Below are 23438 nucleotides of genomic sequence, written 5' to 3'. Positions count from 1 at the left end.
ATCCCCTTGCTCTCCATGGACTGCTAACAAAAGCACAAAGGAGGGGAAGCAGCCCAGGAGGAAGAAAGGTGTCCCTGCACTCAGCCCCTTGAGCTCGCCTCTCTTTCCTGATGGCTTTTTCAGCCTTGGGCTGTACTGAGGGTTGCTGTTTGCCCTGGGAAACCCAGCTGCACGCAGGCAGCGATGGCCTGCACATCAGCCTCCCGTTTAGGCACGAAGAGTTGAGGTGTGGGTGGGATGGTGTGAAGAGCAGAGCTGGGAGTGGGGAGGAGGAGAGGGCAGCAGGAGAACGTGCCTCGGGCCCAGAGCTCAGCCCCGAGGAAAGGAGCTGGTTGCAAAGAGAAAACCAGCTTCCACTATTTCTAAGTGGTCATTGCATCTTAGGTCTGGGTCTGGATCCAGCAGGGGGGCCCACGTGCAGCCGTTCGGGAGGAAAGTCTGAGAACAATTCCACAGCAAAGAAGGCAGTTTCAGTGCTAAGGCCTATCTTCCAGCTGGACATCGGGGTGCTGTGGCTGCAGGACCTCCAGTCTCCCAACGACATCATCCCTGGTGAGAAGGCAGCAGCCACCTTCCCCTTCCCACCACACGTCCGGCCAGGTGTGTTATCCCTGCTCTTTGGAAATGGCAGAGAGCAGCAGAGAATTGTTTGCAAAGCTTGGGGTACAGCGTGAGTTCCTCCAGGAGGAATGAGGAAGAGCTGTTTCTCTGAAGGACCTTTCCTATGGGATTTGGTCACGATCATGTTGCATGGGAATGTGGCTTGCTGTGGCAGTGAGGCTGTGCCTTCTCCTGGCAGACGATGTCAAGACTGAGTCGCTGAACTACCATCAGCTCTTGCGAGCCTCTGGCATCCCACTGCACATGGTACAGTGCTGCATGCAAGAGTGCATGCTCCTGTACTGTCATCTCCTGAGGAACAAGGAGCCCGTCTCAGCATTATGACGTGCCAAGATGACTTCCTCCTCACGAGGTTCTTCTAAAGCTGCATTGCAGCACTGGAGGGCAATACCAGAGTCATTGCACTGTCCCACACTAAGTTGAGGTTTTGAGGGTGTGCAATCAAATCACCACTGGCCAGCCTGGATGTGGCAGGCTAGCCAAATGTCTTTCCCCGTGCTTGCCTCCCGGAGTGATGGGGAGCCGAATGCTGATCCCTATTCATGGCAGAAATTCTTCTCTTCACCCTTCAGGAGTCTCTCCACACTGCACCGGAGCCCGTCATTACATCTGTGGGAGCACAGGGGGAGACCGAGGTGCACGGGGTCCTGCAGACTCCACGTGTCTGTTTGCAGCACGCTCCCAGCATGAGCAGGCAGCTCCCGCAGGACGAAGAAAGCGGGACAGAAGAAAGCACCTACTTCTGCTCAGACCAGCACAGCACTCCATGCAACAGAGGAACGTGAGTGCTGCAGGTAACGGCGCCGCACGGTGCGACAGCAGAGGCTCGATCAAAGCTGCCAGTCGTTCCGCGGCTCAGAGTCCCGTGCGGAGGAAGTCGTCTTGGCCCGGTGGTTCCGCCGCGGGCGCCGGCTCTCGCCGCGGCTCGCTCTCCCTCGCCTTCTCCCACGCGACAGCGGAGGCTCGCTCAGAGCTGCTCGCTCTCCACGCCGCTGCGGAGCGGCCGAGCCGCTCGGAGCCGGACAGACCGTGCGCAGTACGGCCGCTGCCACGGCGCGACCGTGTGGGCCGGTGCCCGCCGGGGCCGGGCCGTCCTTCCGTCCTACCCGAGCCGCCGCCGCCGCCGTGGAGCGACCGAGTCGGTCGGTGCTGGGCGGACCCGGCCCGTTCCGGGCGTACTCGGGCTGCGTGGCTCGGCGGCAGGCGCGGCTGACTGCCCCCGCTGTGAGGGGTGTCCGGCCTCTGTGGGTGCCTGTGCCAGTGCTGCAGCACTTACAGTGCGGGAGTGCTCCTGATGTTTGGTGGCAACCTCTGGTCCTGGCACTGGGCTCCACTGGATGCAGCCTGGCTCCGTCCTCTCTGCCCCTCCCTGCAGGGATTGATGGCCGTGGGTGGGATCCCCCTGAGCTGCCCTTCTCCAGGCTGGGCAGCCCCCTCTCTCTCAGCCTCTTGTCATAGAAGAGGTGTTCCAGTCCTTTCACCATCCTGGTAGCCCTCCATTGGACTCTTTCCAGCATGTCCATCTGTCTCTTGTACTGGGAGCCCAGACCTGGACACTGTTCTCCAGGTGCAGCCTCACCAGTGCCGAGCAGAGCAAAGGTAATGGTGCAGAATAATGGTCCTTACTGCTACAGGTCAGGACTAGGGCTATGATGGGAGCACGCTGCTTTATGATTGACATGGAGAACTGCTAGGAAGAAGGCCTGGTGGGCCTGAACACAGGTGCCAGGTGGCCCAGCTTTTATTTCACTGGAAACCAGAGACTCCATGGGCAGCAATGTGGAGATATGTTCTCCATGTAGTTGTGCCCCTGTGGCTTCTTTCTGATATGCTTGGGAAGTCCCACTAGAGCAGACTGCTGCGTGAGACAGAAGCCTGATACAACATCACTCGTGTGGGTGGAGTTTTACTATCTCTGTGTTCACCTCTTTTATGTTTGTTTGTTTCTTTGTTTGTTTGTTTTCAGTTCAACTCTTATGTGTGCAAGTCTGCCTTTACTAAATCCTTTCCTTGTGACCTTAGGCAACAATCAAGCGGGCCTCAGTTTTCAGCGCTGAGCAAGAAGCACAGGCGCTCAGGAAGGTCATGAAGGGCTTTGGTAAGTTGATCTCCCTCCACAGGTCAACTTTTATTTTTTCCCCAGTGCTGGGAATGGCTGCTCTGATGGTTTGTTAGAGGGAAGCATAGCTGCTTGCATTGCTCCACTGTCCTAAACACACTGCACAACTGTCCTAAAAATCGTTGAAAGGTGGAAACAGAACTGCCCTTCATGTCCCAAAATGCAGCTGCTCTGGTGGTGTGGGTCCTGGCAGCTTTGTGCGCATAGCTGTAGTCCTGGGGCTGTTGAGAACCGGCTGTGTAGGGGACTGGAGGTGGCACAAGAGCAGAGGTCTCTTCTGATTCTTGTGCAAGCAGCCTGACTGGCTTCCATTTGTTGGTTTCAGGCACAGATGAAGACCAAACAGGGACACGAGAACCCTTTGAAACATGGAAGATGTGTCAGATGCCATCCTCAAGGGAGCAGCCAGATTCTAGCAAGAACACACACACAGCATCCTGTGTCTTGACCAAACTAAACGTTTCCCAATGTCAGCAAGTTCTGAGCACTATTGGCAGGGTAGGTGGTCTTCAGAGATGTGTGAACGTGGTTGTGTCACTTGGGTGAAAAGTGAGAAACGACCTAATCTCCGTAAGAGAAAGGTCAGCAGAGACTTTACCTGACCAGGGTTGTTTTGTTCTTGTTCAGTTCAGAGCAGTTGTTGATGCAAGGAGGGTTGGAGCCTGAAGAGAAGTGGTGAACAGCTCAGTTCCTTCTGTTCTCTTGGCCTTCTAGGGTTTGATTGATGACTTGAAGACGGAGCTGGGTGGGAATTTTGAGAGGGTGATCATTGGGATGACTCCCACCACCATGTATGATGTGCACAAACTAAGGAGTGCTGTGAGGGTTTGGAAATCTTCCTTCTGTATTGCTTAAGTTCTGTCCAAGGACTTACTGCTTTGTTATGTATGTTTTCTTATTTATTACTAACTCTTAAAGAAACCTGGTTGCACGTCACAAGCAGTTGCTGGTATCTTAAATCTTGCTGTGGCAATTCCCTAGGGAGCAGGAAAGATGAAGGTTGCCTGATTGAAATTCTGGCTTCTCGCACCAATGAAGAGATTCATCACATTAATGAGAACTACAAGCTTCATAAGTAGTGTGAAAGGCCAGGCCTTGTCCTGCTAATGATGATGGCTGGAGTGCTGCAGTGATGCTGAGAGCCGTGGGCATGGTTCTGTACTTAGCTACGTTATGGCTAGAAAATGTGGGCAGCACCCAGGTGGTGGCCCTGCTCCTAACGGATGCTGTGTGTGTGTTCTTGCTAGAATCTGGCTGCTCCCTTGAGGATGGCATCTGACACATCTTCCATGTTTCAAAGGGTCCTTGTGTCCCTGGCAGAGTGAAGTGTGACTGCCACTGGGGCAGGGGGGAGAGGAGCTAAGAAATTTGATTGGCAGCACAAAGTAGCAGGTCTTGAAAATGGTAATAGCTGTGGTAGGCCAATTAGAAGACTGCTAGCAATGAAAATGAAATATTTCTGAGGGACGGTCCGGATTTAGCTGAGAGTGCTGCAGGAATGATAGAACGTTCGTGCAGCATATAAGGAGCTTGTTGTTGCAAAGCAGTCTTTTGAATCTGTCATGGTTTTATGTTTTTTGGTTTTCAGTATTCTGCATCGAAACATCATGTAGTGTACTGGAATTAAAGTGTTAATGCTCCAATTCCAGGTACCTGTCCCTATACATTACGGAAGTCGTGGATCTGACCCTTCCGGGTGGGGCGGGCTCTTACTGCCTGGCAGTGGGTGCTGGAGGTGCTTTCCCAGCCGTTCCAAGCTTTCCAGGTTTGATTCGGTCTCAGGAACTCTCTCTCATATCTTATTTGATTTATTAGTCTCAGTTTCAATTAGATTGTGTTATATTGTGTTATCTTGCATTCCGATATCATAGTTAGTAAAATAAGTTTTCCTCCTTGCCGCTGTTTTTTTCAATCTCCCTTCCTTCCTTCGCATTTTGTGGGGCCGGGGGGGTGTGGGGGGGCAGGGGCCTACTGCCCCCTGTCACAGGCATAGATTGATCTAGTAAACTCCGTGTTAACTCTCTGACTTTCTGCCATGGACTCTTCCCCTTAGTTTTTGATGGTAGTGAGGCATTGCTGACAAGGACATAACAGACAGCATTAAATCTGCGGTGTCAGGAGACCTGGAAGATGCGTTGCTGGTGGTGGGTGAGTGCTCTGCTTTAAAACGTTGTCTACAAAGTGATGTAATGATGAAAGGTGCTGTGTCTTCCCTCGAGTGGCTGTTAACGTAGTTTCAGGAGGCAGACATGGTTTGTCTTTGTTTATGGGCACAAAGCCAGGCTAGGTGGGACTTGGAGCACTCTGGTGTAGAGGGAGGTGTCCCTGCCTATTGCAGGGGGTTGGAACTAGATGATGTTAGGGGTCCCCTCCAACCCAAACCATTCTATGATTCTATGCTTTACAGACCCAGTCAGGCGAGAAAGCTATCTTGTGCTTTATGGTACAGTGTGCTTGGTCATGGGGTGCTTTGGCAGCAGAGGTTTGCTGCCAGGAGGCATGAAGACCTTCATGCAAATACTGCTGTGCGCCAGGCACAGAGATGTCAGCTCACAGCTCATCACTGACTGGATGCCTGCACTGCAGCTGCTGTTTGTTAACCTGGAGGTGCATCTTGACAGAAGAAACACCTGCACCAAGAAAGTGCTGCAGCATTGTGGAAAACCTCCTGCTTTTACTGACTTTAATTCTCTTGTTCTTGTCTCTCCTTAGTGTAAAGTGCATGTGAAATAAGCCTGCGTGCTTTTCTGAAATACTGTGTGATTCCATGAAGGTAAACAGATCATGGAGTAAGATTGCTTGCTTCCTTCTTGCATTTTCATGCTCAAGTCAGCAGCATCATGGCAATCGTGAGATGGAAGCTGCAGCCAGTCAGGAAACTGGCTTTTCTAGGAAACATCAGGCTTTTCTGCACATCAGGGTAGTAGTCTTACTCAGGAGCAAGCTGCTGCTAATGGATCGCTCCATTAATGCAAAATTGCTGTAATTAAGAGCAGCTCCTGCACAAGACTGGGCACTGAGACCTTTGTGTCTGTCGGTGATTCTCCAGCAAGTTCTGTATTAGCTGCATGGGGCTGCTTTCCTTTCTAGGGCCTGGGAACAGCCAACAGCACTCTGATCAGAGTGATGGTGTCCAGCTCCGAAAAAGGATCTTTTTAGATCTGCTCTTCTTACCTGTATCCTCTCTTCTGTTCTGCCCTCTTTCTTCTCCCCTCTTGTTCATCACATTTCTCCCCCTTACAAGCTCCTCTCTTCCCTTTTTCCTTTGTTCTGCTCAATCTTTTCTCTCCTCTCCTTCTCTTCTCTCCTCTCCTCTCCTCTTTGTTGGCAAGAGGGCTCCGAGCTCCCTTGCTGGTGCGGAGAGAGAGGCTCAGACTCCCTTGCTGGTGCAGAAGGAACGATGAAGGACCTTTACTGAAGATGCTTACAACCTTTTATACCCGTGCAACAGCAACTTACATGTAGGAAGCAGGAGCCTCGTGTGTGTTTACGTCTGGCACAAGTTACTGCTAAGCTTCTTTACTCATTAGCAAGATAATGACTTTATCCCACATCTCCCCCTTCTCTATTAAGAAAAAAAGAAGCACGGTTCAAAAACAATCCTAAAAGTAGCTAAACTAAAATTAATACACTGAACAAGGATGGGTTCTGTAGAGTACAAACAGCAGTCCATATTAACCAGTCCCAACGATTCCAATTCTTATGATTCCTTGGTGACACAGTTGACAAAGTGCGTCTTGTCGCTGTGAGTCCAAACCACTGATGAAAGTGCTGTGGTCATGTTACAGCAGATGATGAGACGGATGGCCAGACCCCCCAGATTCGCATGAGCACCCCCTGGGCACCCCAGGACTCCTCTGGGACATCCCCAGACCCTTCTGGATGACTCCAGGACCACTCAGACCCACATGAGAACTCCCTGGACCCTACCAGACCCTGCTGGGCCATTTCCCGATCAGCCCAGGGACTCCTCAGAGCTCTTGGGCCCATAGTGGGAACTTCCAGATCCTTCCATGGTGCCACAGGACCAACCCGGGGACTCCCTGGACACCCCAAGGTCCCGCTGGGATATCTCCAGACTCTTCTGGTTGAGTCCAGAAGAGCCCCCTGGAGCCCCCAAACCTCTCTAGGATGTCTCATGCAGATCCTTCTGCATGATTTCAAGGGGGGATAAGGGGGGATAAAGGAGGGTGTGGGTGGGGCGAGAAAGGGGTCAGTGGGGCTTTTTTGGGCTGGAAAGGGGGGTTGTGTGGAATCTAAGGGGGGAAGGGACTGTGAGTGAGTGGGACTGCTGTGGGGTGGAAAGAGGATCTGGTGATGGAGGGAGGGGTGGAAGGGGAAAACTGGGGAGTTGTGGAGAGCTTCTATAGGGTGTAAAAGAAATAATTTTAAAAAATAAAATATAAAAAAAATAGGAGGACCCTGGGAACTACAGGCCAGTGATTCTCACCTTTGTGCTTGGGAAGATCATGGAACAGATCATCCTGGATGACATGCTTGATCAAATGAGGAATGAGCGTGTGATCCGTGACAGCCAGCACAGCTTCACCAGAGGAAGGTCATGCTTGACCAATCTGGTGGCCTTTTATGATGGAGTGACGGCATCGTTGGACAGGGGAAAGGCAAACAATGTCATTTACCTGGACTTGAGCAAGGCCTTTGACATGGTCCCCCACCACATCCTTATCTCCAAGTTGGAGGGATGTGGATTTGATGGGTGGACCACTTGATGGATAAGAAACTGGTTGAAAGGCCACAGACAGAAGGTGGTCATCAATGGCTCCAAGTCCAGGTGAGACTGGTAATGAGTGGCATCCCCCAGGGGTCTGTCTTGGGACCGGTGCTCTTTAACATCTTTATCAATGACATCGATGACGGAATCGAGTGCACCCTCAGCAAGTTTGCTGACGACACCAAGCTGAGTGGTGCGGTTGACACGGTTGAAGGAAGGGATGCCATTCAGAGGGACCTCGAGAGGCTAGAAAGGTGGGCCCGGGTGAACCTGATGAGGTTCAACACGGCAAAGTGCAGAGTTTTGCACTTGGGCCGGAGGAATCCCAGGCATCCATACAGACTGGAAGGAGCGGTCCTTGAGAGCAGCCCTGTGGAGAAGGACCTGGGGGTCTTGATGGATGAAAAACTTAACATGAGCCAGCAGTGTGCTCTTGTGGCTCGGAAGGCAAATGGTATCCTGGGCTCCATCAAAAGAGGGGTGGCCAGTAGGGACAGGGAGGTGATTGTTCTTGGTTGTTCCCCTCTTGTGAGGCCCCATCTGGAATACTGCGTCCAAGTGTGGAGCCCCCAGTACAAAAAAGACAGGGAGCTGTTGGAGAGGGTCCAGAGGAGAGCCACGAAGATGATCAGGGGCTGGAGCACCTCCCCTGTGAAGATAGGCTGAGGGAGTTGGGCTTGTTCAACCTGGAGAGAAAAGAAGGCTGTGGAGTGACCTCATTGCAGCCTTTCAGTACCTAAAGGGAGCCTACAAACAGGAGGGGAATCAAGTCTTTGAAAGGGTTGATGACTGCAGGATGAGGGGAAATAGTTTGAAGTTGAGGGAGGGGAGATTTAGGTTGGACGTTGGGGAAATTCTTTACGGAGAGAGTGGTGAGGTGCTGGAACAGCTGCCCAGAGAGGTTGTGGATGCCCCGTCCATCCCTGGAGGTGTTCAAGGCCAGATTGGATGGGGCCCAGGGCAGCCTGGCCTAGCACTAAACAGGGAGATTGGTGGCCCTGCATGTGGCAGGGGGGTTGGAGATTCGTGATCCTTGAAGTCCCTTCCAACCCTGGCCATTCTGTGATTCTGTGATTCTGTAAAGGGGGTCTGGGGCAGAGAGTGGGGATTGTGGGGGGACGACTGGGGGGAGGAGAATGAAGCTTCCATGAGTGGAAAGGGGGCCTCGGGGAAGGAGGGAGGGGAGAGCTGGTGGTTGTGGGGGGCTACTATGGGACATAAGGGGGGTCCTGTTAGGGAATATTGGGGGTCAAAATGGGGGAATGGACTCCAGAGGTCAGGAAGGAGGGCATGGGGGGTACAGGGGACTCTATGGATCAGAAAATGGGGTCAGGAAGGAGGGGGGCAAACTGAGGGGACTGGGGGATGGTAGGAGACTACGGTTCAGAATAGGGGAATTAGAGTGGGGGTACTTGGGAGGACAGGGAATTCTGGAGGTCAGATAGAGGGGACTGGGGGGGTATGAATCTGCGGGACAAAATGGGAAGACGTACGGGGGGGCGGGAAAGGGGACACAAGGGATCAGAGTGGGGGACCGAGGAAGGAACAGGATGGGAGGGGGCCAGGCATGGGACCCTGGGGGTCAGAATGGGGAACAGGGGCAGACACTGGTGGAAGAACAACTGGGAAGGGGTGGATGAGGACTCCATCGATGAGAATGGGGGAATTGGAGGTGGGGACAGGGGAGAGAGTGGAACCCCAGGGGTCAGACTGAGGGACTCCAGGGGTTGTAGGCAACCAGTGGTGGAGGTGGGGGGAAGGCAGTGAAATACCCTGGGTGGGGGACGGGTGGCACGGGGCCTGAAGCCTGAGTGGGGCTCGAAGGGCAGTGGGAGGCGAAGAAGACCGGGTGAGTGGGGGGACGGAGAGCCCTCAGGGATCTCCTGGGGAGGTGGGAGAGCGACTCAGGGGAGGGCAGAGCTCCAAGGATGGGATGCAACAGGCAGGCATCAAGATACTCCCCTCAATTCTCCTTCCAAGCTTCTCTCTATGCAATTATCTGGATATTTCCAACCATACAAACACCATAATCCTCAAAGGAAGAGGAGGGATTGATGTGGGGTGCTCTGTTCGGCAGCAGGGATTAGCACATCAGTTTAAGAACCAACGTGTGAGTTTAGCAAAAGGAACCCATGAGCGATAGTTCCGAAACTCCGTTTCAGCTTCAGGGGGAGAACAGCCTCGTTTCTCCTCCGGAACTTCGCACGGGGACACAAATGAACGCTTCTCCCTTCTGCCTCGATGACTGTGCCTCGCAAGAAGCCTCGATCGCCGAGGTTCGCTGCTTCGGAGCTGTTCCAGCCAGAACCGCAGCGACCGACCGCGAGGTACGGGGGTTTTCGCTCGGTCCCCTCACCCAGGATCCCCGAGACAACAGAGCGGCCGGGCAGCTCTGGCGAGAGCGGCTGACGCGGCGGGGACGTCGCCAGGGCAACGGCTCTGCATCCGCGCCCCCGCCGAGAAGAAGCCTCTGGGAGGGCAGCCTCGCGTCGCTGCCCACCACAGACGGAGAGGAGGAGTCGGGCTGTGAGGATCAGGCGGGCTGTTTCAGCGAGGAGAAACCGTAAGCCGCCCGTACGCGGGACTACACCGCAAGGAGGGTTGCGATCGCTGTCGGTGAGCGGTAAGTGCGGGGGCTCCCGTTAACGAGCCGGCAACGGGGCGAGGGCAGAGCCAGCAGTACCGGCAGCGGGGCGGGGCTGATCAGTCACACCCCATTAGGCTATCGAGTAGTGTTAGTGTGCCCCCAGATGGACCCCTGGGGGACAGCGCTGGTGACCGGCCTCCGCCGGGATGTGGAGCCACTGACAACAACCCTCTGGCTTCCACCATCCAGCCAATTCTCTATCCACTCGAGAGGCTGCTCCTCAAATCCATCTCTCTCCAATTAGAGATAAGGATATGGGGCGGGACCATGTCAAAGGCATCACACAAGCCCAGGTGCATGACATCAGTTGCCCCTCCTTGGACCACCAGTGCCGGCACTCCCAATGTAGAAGGCCACCAGATGGCTCAGGCACGATCTGCCCTTGGTGAAGCTGTGCTGGCTGTCTTGGATCGCGTCCTCATCTCGCATGTGTCTGAGCATCTCTTCCAGGAGCATCCACTCCAAGATCTCCTTGTGCTCAGAGCTCTGCCTGGCAACCATCTGCCTTCCTTTCCCCTGTTCTGGATTTCCCTTCCAGCTGTGTTCCCCGTGAAAAGGCAAATGGTTTCTCACTGTACAGCTGTTCCAGTCAAGCTTAATGTGGCCTTCAGACTGCCAGCTCAAATCTTTGTCTCAGTGCTGTCAGAGAGAGAATGTAAATGTTCCCCTTGTGGACGGCAGTGTTGGTTTGAAACTCCCTGCCTACAGTTACAAGCAAATCCACCTTTGCAGAGCTCCTGGCAATACAGTTCCCAGCTGCAGGCAGGAGTGCTCACAAGCCCTCTGGGGAAAGGAGAGGCCTTTCAGAAGCCCTCATGTTCCCTGTGCCCCTGCCTGCTCCTCGTCCCCACAGAGCTCCCCTGCGGTTCTCCCACGGAATTTCTGTTGCTGGGAGGGAGCTATGGGGATACGAGGGGACACATCAATTCTTCTGCACAGGAAGTGTGCACGGCCAGCAGAGATGGCTGCCGTCCTGGGAATCCGCTCTTGGAGAGCATGGGCCTACCGGGCCTTGGGAGCAGCTCTTGTTGCCACCCAAACTCCTCTCTCAAAGCACGGCTCCATCACATTAGTTGATGGCAACAGACACGACACCAGCAGAAAGACTGGAAATAAGGCCAATTTATTTTTTTGGGGAGTACTGCGTCCAGGGCTGGGGCCCCAGTACAAGAAAGACGCAGAGCTTTGGATCGAATCCAGAGGAGGGCCACTAAGATGATCAGAGGGCTGGAGCACCTCTCCTATTGAGAAAGGTGGAGGGAACTGGGCTTGCTTAGTTTGGTGAGGAGAAGGCTCCGGGGAGACCTCATTGTGGCCAATTCTTGAAGGGAGGATATAAAGTGGAGGGGGAACAGCCGTTGACGAGGCTGGATAGTGACAGGACAAGGGGGAATGGTTTTAAACTGTGGAAGGGGGGGCAGAATTTGGTTAGATGTTAGCAGTTCTTCCCGCGGAGGGTGGTGACGTGCTGGAACAGCTTGCCGAGAGGTGGGGGATGCCCCATCCCTGGAGGCGTTCAAGGCCAGGCTGGATATGGCTCTGGGCAGCCCGGTCTGGTGGTCGGCGACCCCGCACATAGCAGGTGGGTTGAAACTAGACGACCTTCAATGCCCTTTTCAACCTAGGCCATTCAATGAGTCTTTGATTCTAAGATCTTCCATTCACAGGTGGAAATCTGGACAGCTTCCCAGCCCCCTTGCCGAGAGCTCCACCGCGGTCACCACCGTTGGCTGCACCTTCCCCTCTGGAGCGACGCGAGCATCGAGCACTGCGGAGGTGAAAAGAACAGCGCACGGAGCGTTACGGGCTGAGCGCAGGCAAGTAGTGCAGGCTGGGCTCCAGCCCGGCTCTCAGGATCTGCTGCCTATGGAGCTCACCAGGGGAGCTGCCGCTTCAGCTCCAGCTTCTGCCGGTTTCTTTCCGCTGTGCTGGCAAAAGCCTCTTGCTGATGGAGGTGCGGCTCCAACCTTTGGAGCACCTGAGCCACTCGTGGGGAAAGGAGGCTGCAGCAGGAGGAGAAAGTCATCCCTTGGGCTCTGCTGAGCCCCCCTGCCTCTCCCCTCACCCAGCCCAGCATCCCCATGCTGCCGCGTGTCCCCACCCTTGCACCCCGCCAGAGTTTTTGGCCGGGCCGTGCCTGTCCCCGAGCTGCAGGGTCACAGCTGCCCGAGTGCCTCAGGCAGCCAGCAGAGCCCGCACACACTTACTCAGCATGCAGTGCCAGCTTGGTCGCTGTTCCCATTTTACTTCCCGGCAGAGGATCCACATCCTTCCTCCACCTCCTCTCCACTTGCTGTCCCCTGGGCTGGGCTGGAGGATGCGGAGCACGCATGCTCTGCCTGGCCATCAGCTGCCAAAGAGGAGACGCTGTCAGCAAAGTGGCTGGGAGCACGGGGCTGTTTCTCAGAAGCCCTCTGTCAAGGGCCCTGCAGCTTGCCCCGGCAAGCAGGAGACTTGGCCCTGCCAGCCCACGGCTGCCCGCCGCCCTTCCCTTCTCCCTGCAGGGCTCTCCCTGCGAGGTGCCAAGCTCTCCTCCCCAGGAGGAGCAGGCCAGCCCCTGCCATGCTGCACGGCGCCTGTCCCACTCCCCACCCCCTCAGTCCTGCTGAGCTCGCAGCCTGGCTCTGAGGATGGCGGCTGTTGCCAGCAGGCTCGATCCCTGACAGTACCTGGGGTGGACGCTGGTCCGCCCCTATGCTCCAGCCTTCCCACGCCGCCCTTTCTGCCCGTGCTTGCTCTACTTGCTGCTGGTGCATGGGCCACGTGCGGTCTACTTCTTTCCACAATGCGGACACTTCCCGGAGCTCCTGCAGAGACACAGCAGCATACAGGATCAGCCTCAGCCCCTGGGACTTTCCTTCAGCTCCACGCTCCTGCTCCTCGCCTCTGGCAGCCGGTCAGCACTGTTTTGTCCCTGAAAGACCAGGGGCCCTAAAGGCAGGACGGGATCCGCAACTTGTAGCAAACGTGGCTCAGAGGTCGTATTCCACTCTCATGGCCCCTGCTCAAAATCAGAGTGCTGTGGCAGGTGGCAGGCCAGGAGGCAAGAAAAGATAGGGAAGGTGTGCAGCACCCTCCATCTACTGAAGAGGAGCTGAAGGAGCGGGTAGAAATGTGAAATGATGGCACCCCAAGGGCTGTGCTCCAGGTCACTGCACACACAGAGGCTTTTGCTTCCCTCCCTGTGCAAGCACTCAAGGCCAGGCTGGGTCAGGCTTAGAGCAACCTGGTCTAGAGACAGGTGTCCCTGCCTACAGCAGGGGATTGGAACTAGGTGGTCTGAGTGGCCCCTTCCAACCCAAACTTCTCTATGATTCTACCATTCTGTCATTTGTGCAGTCTCAAGCAGCACAGTCCCCGTAGCAAGGCAGGGCCGGTACCTGCAGCACCCTCTTAGACTCCTCTGTGGCAGGGGGTGCAGTGCTGGTCTGGGCAGGAGTAGATGCTTCCTTCTGTCCCGCTTTCTTTGTCCCGCGGGAGCTGCCTGCACATGGCGGGAGCGTGCTGCAAACAGACACAAGAGGAGTCTGCAGGAGCCCAGGGCACCTCGGTCTCCCCCCGTGCTCCCACAGCCGTAAAGATGGGCTCCGGTGCAGTGCGGAGAGACCCCTGAAGGGAGAAGAGCTTCTGCCATCAATGGGGATCAGCATTCAGCTCCCCCAGGGATCGGGGGCCAGGGTGGAACATGAAGCTGGTGTGTCTGCCTCGAGCAATTGTGCTGCGTGCTTGCCATCCCTGGAGAGAACGGCTCACACTGGGACACGTGTGTCAGGAGCCTCTCTGGGTGCTGAGAGCTGGCAGCTCCAAAGGGGAGGCTACTCCTACACGAGCACACGCATCTCCTTCTTCTTTTCGCCCAAGGCTCTCACCTGGCAGAAGGCTCCTTCGCCACGTCTTTCTGCCTTGAGCTTGGCTTGCGCTGCAGCAGCATGGAGGGGGGAAGTGTCTTCCGCCTCTGCAGCAGCCTGCTGGCAGAGCCCCCTGAAACCAAGACAGAAAGAAGTTCTTCAGAGCAGCCCCACGGACACAGCACGTGAACCTGGATCCGGTCACCCGGCACGGGACAGGGCCCACCTCCCTACAGCTGGGACCCGTTCCCTCACCTCTACTCATCTTCCGCTCTACTGCAGCTTTCTTTTCCGCAGCAACCTCTGCTCTGCTCTTTTCCACAGTGAGCTGAAACCTGGAAACAAAGAGTGACAACCCTTGAAGAAGGATGACCTCCTACCCATGCAGCTGTTGGCGGTATTTATCTATGTGCTATGCAAAGCGTGGCATCCTTTTCCTTCCTGGCCATGCCAAACCAGCACACGTAGCCCAAATTCCTCTGCACGTGCAGTCCATTCTCTCTGATGAGAATCGGGACAGCTTGGGCACCAGTAACACAACCATGATTCCCAGGAGCCAGACTTTCCAGGATTTCTACCCGACTGGATGCCGAGCACGGAGACCCAGCAGGGCACGTCTCAGAGGAGGAGGTGGGAAATAAGCCTGTCTCCTGGCCAGCTAAGTGCTGCAGAGGAAATGCGCTCACCTCGGGAACACCCGGATCCCATGGGCGGTGGTCTCTGGCCCGAAGTCAGCAGAATCTTCTGTCCAAAATCTCTGCAAAGGGACACAGACCTGCTGGAGGCTTGCCAAGGCCATTTTTTCATGGCTCTTCTTGACAGGAAGCAAGCCTGGCTCCCATGCCAAGAGAAAGCTGCTCTCCACCAAAGCCTCTTCCGTGAACATCAGAGCTTTGTTCTGCTCTGAAGGAGCAGGATGGCCAAATAGAGAGGCTGTGCAAGAGCACTGCCAGGCTTTCTGCAGGGGCAGAGATCCAGGAAATCTCTTTGCCAGTGGAGAAAGCCATGGGGACAAGCATTGGACTGGCCTGCCACATCCAGGCTGGCCAGCAGTGATCTGATGGCGCACCCTCAAAACCTCCTCAACTTACAGTGCGGAACAGAGAAAGGACGGTGGCATTGCTTTCCAGCGTTGCAATGCAGCTGCAGAAGAACCTCATGAGGAGGAAGTCGTCTTGGCACGTCATAACGCCGATGTTCTTAAAGACAAATGAGACGGGCTCCCTGTTCCTCAGGAGGTGACAGTATAAGAGCACGCTCTCTCGCACGCAGCGCAGCACCACGTTCAGCGGGACGCCGGAGGCTCGCGAAAGCTGCCGGTAGTTGAGCGACTCAATCTTGACATCGTCTGCAAGGAGAAGGCACAGCCTCACTGCCACAGCAAGCCACATTCCCATGCAACATGATCGTGACCAAATCCCATAGAAAAGGTCTTTCGGAGAAACAGCTCTTGAGCTGTGGTTCCTTCGGGACGAACTCACGCTGTACCCCGAGCTTTGCAGACAATTCTCTGCTGCTCCCGGCCATTTCCAGAGAGCAGGGATAACACACCCAGCCAGACGTGGGACAGGAAGGGGAAGGTGGCTGCTGCCTTCTCACCAGGGATGATGTCGTTGGGAGACTGGAGGTCCTGCAGCCACAGCACCCCGATGTCCAGCTGGAAGACAGGCCTTAGCACCGAAACTGCCTCTACTTTGCTGTGGAATTGCTCTCGGACCCCAGCAAAGACCCCGAGCCCCGGAACCAGGACTCCCTGCACGGGGAAAAGACAGAAAGGCTGACGAGTGTGTACTTTAGGGGCGGCAAAAGCCACAAACATCAAGAGCATGGGGTCACTGCTCTCCGCCCTCCCCACTCCTGATGGACAGCAGGGTGAGATGGGGCTCTCCGGAAAGCTTTGGAAAAATCTGTGATCCCTGCAAGACAGTCACCTTCGCATAGTATTTCCCAACATCCTTTGGCTAGAGAAGAGCCCGGGCATTTACAGCACAGGGCTTAAGCCTGGGACTTATTCCCAAGGACATCCTTGGCATAGGGCCAGAAAAAATCCCCCACCCATTTCTCCCTTGGCTCTCCCCGTTCTGATCACAGGGCAGAGCAAAGCCCCTGCGTGTGCCGAACGTTTGCTCAGAGCAGCTCTGGCCTTGGGTTTCCCTCCCAGTTGGCCAACAGGCTGCTCTGGGCACCCGGCTTGGGCTCAGCGTGCTGCTCAGTGTGGTGCTCAGGGAGGGACTGCTCTGTGAGGCCCACACTCTTGGCGGGACTGAACCTCTCTCCAGGGCGAGGGCCACCAGCATACCAGCCCACCTTGTCCAGCTTCATCTGTTCCAGGATGTAATCAGACACGGCATCCCAGACCGCCACAATCTCTGCAAAGGAAAGAAAAGACATGTCATGCTCCAGGACAGCCTCTTCACAACTGCTTGGCAAGCTCCTCACACAGACAGTGATCGATACAGGCACACGCACACACCCCAGAAAAGCACCGCCATGGCTAGCGGAGCTGGGCTTTGCTCTGATTTCAGCCTTATTCAGGGCCCCGAGGGGAAACGGGGACATAGGAAGCCTGTGGGACACAGGATGCCTTTCCTCCCAGAGCTGGAACCTACGGAAACATCTGTAGGTGTGTTCTCCCAGGGAAACCTGGTCTTGGACTGCCCTATCACAGGGGACTGAGCATGCCTAAAGGAACCTGGGGGCTCTGGGCAGCTCTACTATTGGGACCTGGCTGCCACGTGGTCCCCAGAAGAGCTGGACCCTTGGGCAGGGCTCTTGCAGCAGCCCCCAGCCATGCCCAGCCAAGCACAGAGAGCAGGAGCTGAGGCTTTGGACAGCTAACAGCCCCGTGCGATGCCTTGGGAAGGGAGTCCGGAAAGCCTTACCTTTGGTAGAGAGTTCCAGCAGTGTTGGGAACGTGTAGACCAGCTCGGAGCTGAGGCTCACAGTCCAGCAGCCTTCCATGTCGCTGGCCGACAGCCCTCAGCTCAGAACTAAGGATGCCCTCCACCAACAAGGCTCCTCAACCAACCAACAATTCTCCACAAAGTGCCCCTGCTCCTCCACATGTCAACAAAGGTCACCCAGTGCAGCCTTGCTGCCCCTGAGCCGACTCCTGACCGCAGAAGGACAGAGCCCCTGAGCAGTGCTGCAGCAGCGCCCAGGCCTTGCAGGGAAGTGCTGGCACTGATGCTGCCCTGTGGAAGATCTCCTTGTGATGCAGCGCATCGCACTGTGACATCAGCCCGGGTCACCTGGAGCTCTGTTGGGTCACTGGCATGGAGAGGAGATCTCCTCTTCCAGGAGGAGTTCCAGTTAACTTACTGAATTCTGTTATGAAAGAACGCAAGCCTAACTTTAATGGCTTAGTAAGAGAAGTTGTTTCACGTCTGCTTAATAAACAAAAACCTGTGCGTTCACAGGCACACACACACCTCACGAGGTTGAAATATCATTATTGACAGTCACCGTGGTTTACTCGGCAAATGGCACGAGAACTTGCCACGTGTCATACAGGCTGAAGCTGGTGAGCTGCTGGCGACGCACAACGATGATGACACTGCATCACGGCTGTGCCACGCTGATGTCACATGTGGTCTCCTCTGGTGGTGGCACAGAGTTCACCACCGTGTGTGTCCCCGTCCTCGTGGCAGACAATGATGGGCACCAGAGGGCTCCAGTGTCACTGAGTCCGGCTGTAGGCAGGCCTGGAGGGGTGACAAAGGACAGCAAGAGGCTCAGAGACAGCACGGTGACAACGCGGGGCCACCAGTGCCTACCTCTGTGTGGTGATCACAGCACAGGGAATAATGTCATCCAAGGGATGGTGACACACGAGCGATGGCGACACCGGATGATGGTAACAACAGTGACAGCCAGGGATGGGGACACTGCATCACGGCTGTTCCACATCGAGGTCACCCTGTGTCACGGTGTTACCTGAAGACAGTGACACTCGATGACACCCAATGGCATCCAGTGAAGGTGATACCCAACGATGGTGACACCACCAACCCCATGTCACACCCCACGTGTCCCCCAACTGCCCCCAGCCCCCCTCCCTGTACCCCTCCTCGTCACCTCTTCAATGAGGATGGCACCGCGCTGCAGTTGTGCCACCATGGCAGGGGGGACAGCTTGGGACAGTCATGGACAGCCAGGGTGACAGCGTCCAGGAGCTGTAGGACGCTGATGGGGCTCTCGAGGTAGACGGGTTGGTACGGCCCCAGATTCCATGGTTACAGTGACAGTGTGGACTTCGGGACAGGCGGTTGTCCCGGTGCTGGCATCCGGTGCTGGGATCGGGGGGGGGGGGGGGGGGCAGACAGGTGGACCCTGGGGGTCAAAACGGGGGAGGCACAGAGGGGAGGGGTGGGCACCTTCGGCCCACGGAGCCGAGCGCGTTCCACCGCCGCCTCCTCCTCTCCCTCCCTCCCTCCGCCGCTCGGGCGCGTAGCGCTTCCCCACGCCGCTCTTCCTTCCCTCCACCCCCTGCCGCTCCTCCCTTTTCTCCCCCCGGCCCCCTCCGGGCCCCGTCCTCCCTCCCCACCGGCTCCGCTCCCTCCCCCGGCTCCCGGGGGTCTAGCCGAGCTGCCCTCCCCCTTCACCGCCCCTACTCGGCACCGCGCCCCTTTCCCCGGGCCGTGCCGGGGATTACGCGCAAATCGCCTCGGCCTTAACCCTGTTTGAGGCCGCTCGGGCTGTCGGGGAGCTCCCGGGGTGTGCGGACGGCCCTTCTCCGTTGCCCCGGACCGGACCGGACCGGCGACCCCCGGCCCTCATCGAGCGACCTTCGAGCTCGGCGCCCCCTAGACTCGCAGGAGGGGCCCGAGGGGGTGAGAGCATAAAGGGCAGCCCTACTGAGCAGCCCCTTGCCCCCGCTGTGGCATCTGGGCTCAGCAGCTGGTCCCGCGTATAGGGCGAGCACTGCGATGTAGTCCTTCGAGGCATGGGTCGGGACGCGATCCGTGGCTGGGACGTGGGCTGGGACATGGGCCCTGCGTTAAATGCAGAGCAGAGATGGACACCGTGTGCATCCGTTCATGGGGGCACCACGCCTTAAGGAGCAGCACATTTCTCTGCCCTCCACCAAGGCTTTTATTGACACACTGAGTGTTTACTTGGAGGCTTCTCAGTTTACGAGTTACCAGCATACCCTTGAACCAGCATACCAGCCAACGTCTCATGGCTCTTCAAGTGGAGCTCATGTCTCCTACAAACTCAACCCTTTCACTGATTGTTTTTTTCCTCTTGCTGTACAACAGCAGGGTATGTGAAAGAGCAGAATTTCAGAGGAGATAGGAAACAAAGCTCCATCACCACGTGAAGCCACGCTGTTCTCTTCTCCAGCATTTCTGTGTTGCTTTCGTTCCAGCCTGCCCTTTTGAGTTCACAGCTGCCAGGTTTGATCACAGAAAGTAATCACTGGGTTGTCTACTTGGTAAGTGCAAACATCAGGAAAGCAGTTGGAATTCACAAGAATAGAAGAAAGGAAATTGCATTGCTAATATTTAAAGATATAGTCATTTTCTTTGTGGTTTTAGGCTTTCATACAGAGCATTGGGATACTGCAAACTGAGGGTAGTTTGCAAGAAGTAGCAATTTTTGCCTCTCCTGCCCTCCCTCTCAGTAAAAAGGTGAAGTACCTTCTGTATTTTACTAAGCCTACTAAGTTAAAGTGGTGCACCACTAACTCAAGCCCAAAGAAGTGCTGCAGTGGTATAGCTCATCGGGAGACTGAAACTGCTGCAGCTCTTCCAGCAATAGAAAAAAAGAACTATTTTTGTTGACCGTGAGTTTATGAGTGGTCTGTTGTTGAATTGCTTTTGTTGAAGGGTTGTAACCTCAGAAGGGAGCAAGCCAGATGACTGACAGCAGGTTACTTTTTTGATGATGGTGAGAAATTGCATGTGGTTGTCCGAGGATGTTTGGTCTCCCTCCCTTTACCCCCAGGTGAAAGATACTGCTAATGAATACCATCCTACAAAAGCCTGTAGACTAAGAATTGGTGTCAGAGTCATATTAGCTCCCCTACTTACCACGTGATGCACTGGATAATCACACGACTGCTGTTCTGTATCCTTTGACATCATCCAGCCTCTGTAGCCATGGCCATGCTTTGTGGCAGAAGTGGTCTGCTATTAAATATTTGTCATCCTTGCACCCTGCTGAACCACAAAAGCCAAAAACAAGAAACAAGACTCTTATTTAAGCTACTTCTTCAGCTCCAGCTCTATACATATTCTACTACCTTAAAGTTCAAACTGGTTCTTGGTGTCCCTTTTGCCCCATTTTTTATTTCATATGCCTTAAATCTTACAGCTGTGACTAGATAGATAGACAATTTTGTTCACCTCATTTCATCCCCTGGAGTTCAAAACTTAGTTTCCATTAGTGGAAAGCTAGTATAGGCCCCTGAAGACTACAACAACCTACTTAAGCTTAAGGTATGTTTCAAGGTCGTGTTGGATAAGGAGGAAAGAAATCAGCTCCTACTAGCTAATGAAAACTGCAATGTCATTTCAGATCAGGCCTGCCAGTTTGGGCTCCAAGATGCCAAATTTGTTTTTTCACTTCTTTTTGTTCAGGGGATAGATTCAAACCTGCTGACAAGCCTGCCCTTAGTGATTTCCCCTCATGTGAGCTTTGCTCACCCTATCTGAGAGCCCCATTTTACAGAGACCAAGGTCTGTGCACTGCTTGACAGAACTAACTGAAAATCACAGGCCAAGTACTCCTCTAAAAAAATGTAATTCCGTCAAAGCAGACATGGAATTTGAGGACAGGTGTCAAAACCACAGGATTATTTATTTATTTGTTTGTTTGTTTGTTTGTTTGTTTTTAGGGGCATGCTGCTGTGTTTGCAGAGGGGCAAGAGAACTGAAGGCAAGGGAACTTAAGTTGAGGAGGTGCTGCCCACTAAAATAAACCATGGCACCTGTCCCCTGAAGGAAGAGGGTGGTGGTTTGGGAGGAAACCTTCTAGAGGTCTACGGTTGAACCAGATGATATTAATGGCCTTTTCCTACCTTAACGATTCTGTGAGTCCATAATTCAGAGAGCAATCTTCACAGCTGGCCTGGGAGCAGGAAGTGAGCATATAGCTGGTCTGCCAAACTGCATCAAAACATCTCCAACACAGCCTGGGGGTTTGTTTCATTTCATCCTGTTTTTTTGACTTCGTTCCAAGTTGTGTTTTTGTGTGTTGTTTTTATTTTCTTTTCCTTCAAGTTTTTCCACTTAGTCTAGACGTTTGGGTTTGAATTTCTCAGTAGTCCGCTGTATACGCTGCGTTCAAAGATGTCTCATATCCTTCTGTCTCTTCTGTTCCCTGCCCTTAATGACTCAGTGAGAACTGGATCAACAGAGTGAATGCTTCATTATTGACTTTTTTTTTTTTTTTTTTTAAACATGAAACGCATTGAAAATAGTAACACATGCCTGCCTTCTCTAAGCAAAATATTTTGGCTGTGTTGGACACGCTGAAACATACAGATTTTGAATTCAATGCAAATGTTTTGTTTAGACATTGACAACAAAACCCCCATCTCTTGAAGTACTTCCATTCTTCATGGAAAACAAACAAACAAACAAAACAACAACAAAAAAGCCTTCCATTGAAGAACTTGCCATTTTCTTTCCCTAAATTGAGGCAGGAAGACCTTAAAACAATGATTTTTCTTAATATTTTTTTTTCCAGCATTGCCTTCAGCATGTACCATATAAAGAATATATGCTAATGTTCATCAACTGATGCTAGCATCAAATTTCCTTCTTTTCTTGGCACATAATACGCACGCCTACTTTGAGTAAATTCTTCAAGGAAATGTTGCTCATTCTCCTCATAGTAGATATGCCAGTTGGATTCTTTTCTGTTAAGTAATTTTGGATGACATCCAAAGGTAAGGTTTGATCAACGGGGTAACTGGGTAGTTCCTGCCAGACAGATAGGTGGTAACAACCCACAGGAAATGGATTACAAGCAGATAAAAAAGCACTTAGTTTTCAACCCTTCAGATAGAGCCAAAGTAACACAATGGGTTAAGGAACACATTTAAAACTAAAGGTATGTTTTATAATTGGCCAAATCCTGATACCTGTCTTGAAGCCCACTCCTTTCTCTTTTTGAGGGCATTCAGACAAAATGCTGTAGAAGTTCTGGATTTCTCCCACTTCACAGTGTCTGTTGCTTGGGAATATTTCGTGCAAGGAACCTGAAAAAATGCTTTTACCCACACTTTCTTCATAGACTTTTTCCACCTTGTGCTTTTTCTTGTCGTTATTATTCCTCTTGTTACTGTAATTCCTGCTTCTGTATGTATCTGTACAAGACAGGACGCTTTTAAACAGTTCCCCAGTGTTTTCAGTGTCACAAGGTGGAAGTTATTAATGCAGCTGGCAGGAATGTGTCTGTTGCCTTAGGGAAGGGCTGCAGGAAGCAAGAAATTGCAGTGAGAAGAAAGCCCTGCCCTCAGAAAAGAATTTTAGTGAAGGACCAGCAGAGGTATGGAGGGACAACCCACCTGCCACTTCATTGCCTTCTTCTTGTTTTACTTCCCCTTCTCAGTATTTTTTCTCAGATGTTAGCATCTCCTACTTTCTTTGTTGTTCTACTGACTTGATTCGGAGATATCTAGCAGGAGGTTGATGTGTTTCTCATTCAGTATTGTCAGGGCATTAGGAAAAGTATTAACAGCAGGTTGTGTGTTTATGGCCTCAACTTGTGCCAGGAAGATTCAGATTGGACATTAGGAAAAATTTCTTCTTCAAAGGTGTGGTTAGATGCTGAAATGGGCTGCCCAAAGAGATGGTGGAGTCACCTTCCCAGGAGGTGTTCAGAAAACATTTAGATGTCATACTGAGGGACATGGTTTAGTGGGGAAATATTGGTGGTAGGTGGATGGTTGGACTGGATGATCTTGAAGGTCTTTTCCAACCTTGGTGATTTAATGATTTGATGATGATGAAGAGGACTACAGTGATCAGAATGGGGGAACTGGAAGGGGGAAAAAGGGGAGGGGAGGCGCAACCCCGGGGGTCACACAGAGCGACGGGGGAGATTGTGGGCGACCAGTGGCGGGGGGAGGGGAGGAGGGCAGTGAAATACACGGGGCGGGGGAGGCGGGGAGACACAGGGCAGCTGCCCCCGCCGAGCGGAAGCCCCGAGCGCCACAGAGACCCCGCGGGGCCAACGCAGAGCGGCACGCGGCCCCCAGCCCCCTTAACCCCGGCCCCGCCCCGGTGCCCCCCCCCCGAACACCCACCTGTAGAAGCTGAGGGGGCGTTCTGAGCCCCGGGGTGCGCCGCCCAACTTCCGCACGGCCGCCTCCTCCTCGGGTCGCGGGGCTGGTGACGTCACCCAGCGGGGACGGCGCGGCGCCACAGCGACGGAGCGGCGCAGGGGCGCTGAGGCGCTGTCGCCATGGCGACGACATCACGCATGCGCTGTCGCCGGGGGGGCAGCTTCACGCGCTGC

General features: G+C 54.0%; 1 protein-coding gene and 1 long non-coding RNA gene across 21 annotated transcripts; one reads left to right on the top strand and one right to left on the bottom strand.

Annotated features, from left to right (window-relative positions):
* The first annotated feature begins 499 nt into the window (after window positions 1-499).
* LOC149912001 (uncharacterized) lies at window positions 500-6667 on the top strand. Of its 4 annotated transcripts, XR_016462524.1 has the most exons (6): window positions 505-552; window positions 1194-2220; window positions 2644-2719; window positions 4390-4505; window positions 4794-5513; window positions 6529-6667. It is a non-coding gene; the product is annotated as an uncharacterized LOC149912001 (long non-coding RNA). The 4 variants fall into 4 exon arrangements; XR_016462525.1 differs by having other exon boundaries at window positions 500-1415; XR_016462523.1 differs by having other exon boundaries at window positions 500-2220; window positions 6532-6667.
* Window positions 6668-10586: 3919 nt separating this feature from the next.
* On the bottom strand, window positions 10587-23333 carry LOC149912000 (coiled-coil domain-containing protein 81-like). 17 transcript variants are annotated; one of them, XM_090132868.1, is made up of 17 exons: window positions 23227-23333; window positions 20992-22391; window positions 20003-20131; window positions 18045-18259; window positions 17399-17903; window positions 16850-17315; window positions 16275-16336; window positions 15567-15720; window positions 15059-15315; window positions 14654-14724; window positions 14223-14302; window positions 13989-14100; window positions 13500-13623; window positions 12789-12926; window positions 12327-12469; window positions 11997-12122; window positions 10587-11887 (listed from the first exon to the last, which is right to left on the bottom strand). In XM_090132868.1, the coding sequence occupies exons 6-17, from the start codon at window positions 16926-16928 to the stop codon at window positions 11767-11769; spliced, it is 1467 nt and encodes a 488-aa protein (XP_089988994.1). In that variant the 5' UTR covers window positions 16929-17315; window positions 17399-17903; window positions 18045-18259; window positions 20003-20131; window positions 20992-22391; window positions 23227-23333; the 3' UTR covers window positions 10587-11766. The 17 variants fall into 17 exon arrangements, 16 of the variants coding, with proteins under 16 accessions (XP_089988994.1, XP_089988990.1, XP_089988993.1 ...); XM_090132864.1 differs by having other exon boundaries at window positions 20992-22757; window positions 23227-23316; XM_090132867.1 differs by having other exon boundaries at window positions 20992-22595; window positions 23227-23295.
* Window positions 23334-23438: the final 105 nt, after the last annotated feature.

Source organism: Phasianus colchicus, unplaced genomic scaffold, assembly GCF_987193195.1.
Source record: "Phasianus colchicus unplaced genomic scaffold, bPhaCol1.hap1.1 HAP1_SCAFFOLD_48, whole genome shotgun sequence".
Classification (NCBI taxonomy): Eukaryota; Metazoa; Chordata; class Aves; order Galliformes; family Phasianidae; genus Phasianus; species Phasianus colchicus.
The sequence above is the reverse complement of the archived record's forward strand: the minus strand, read 5'-3'. Positions and strand labels throughout refer to the sequence as shown.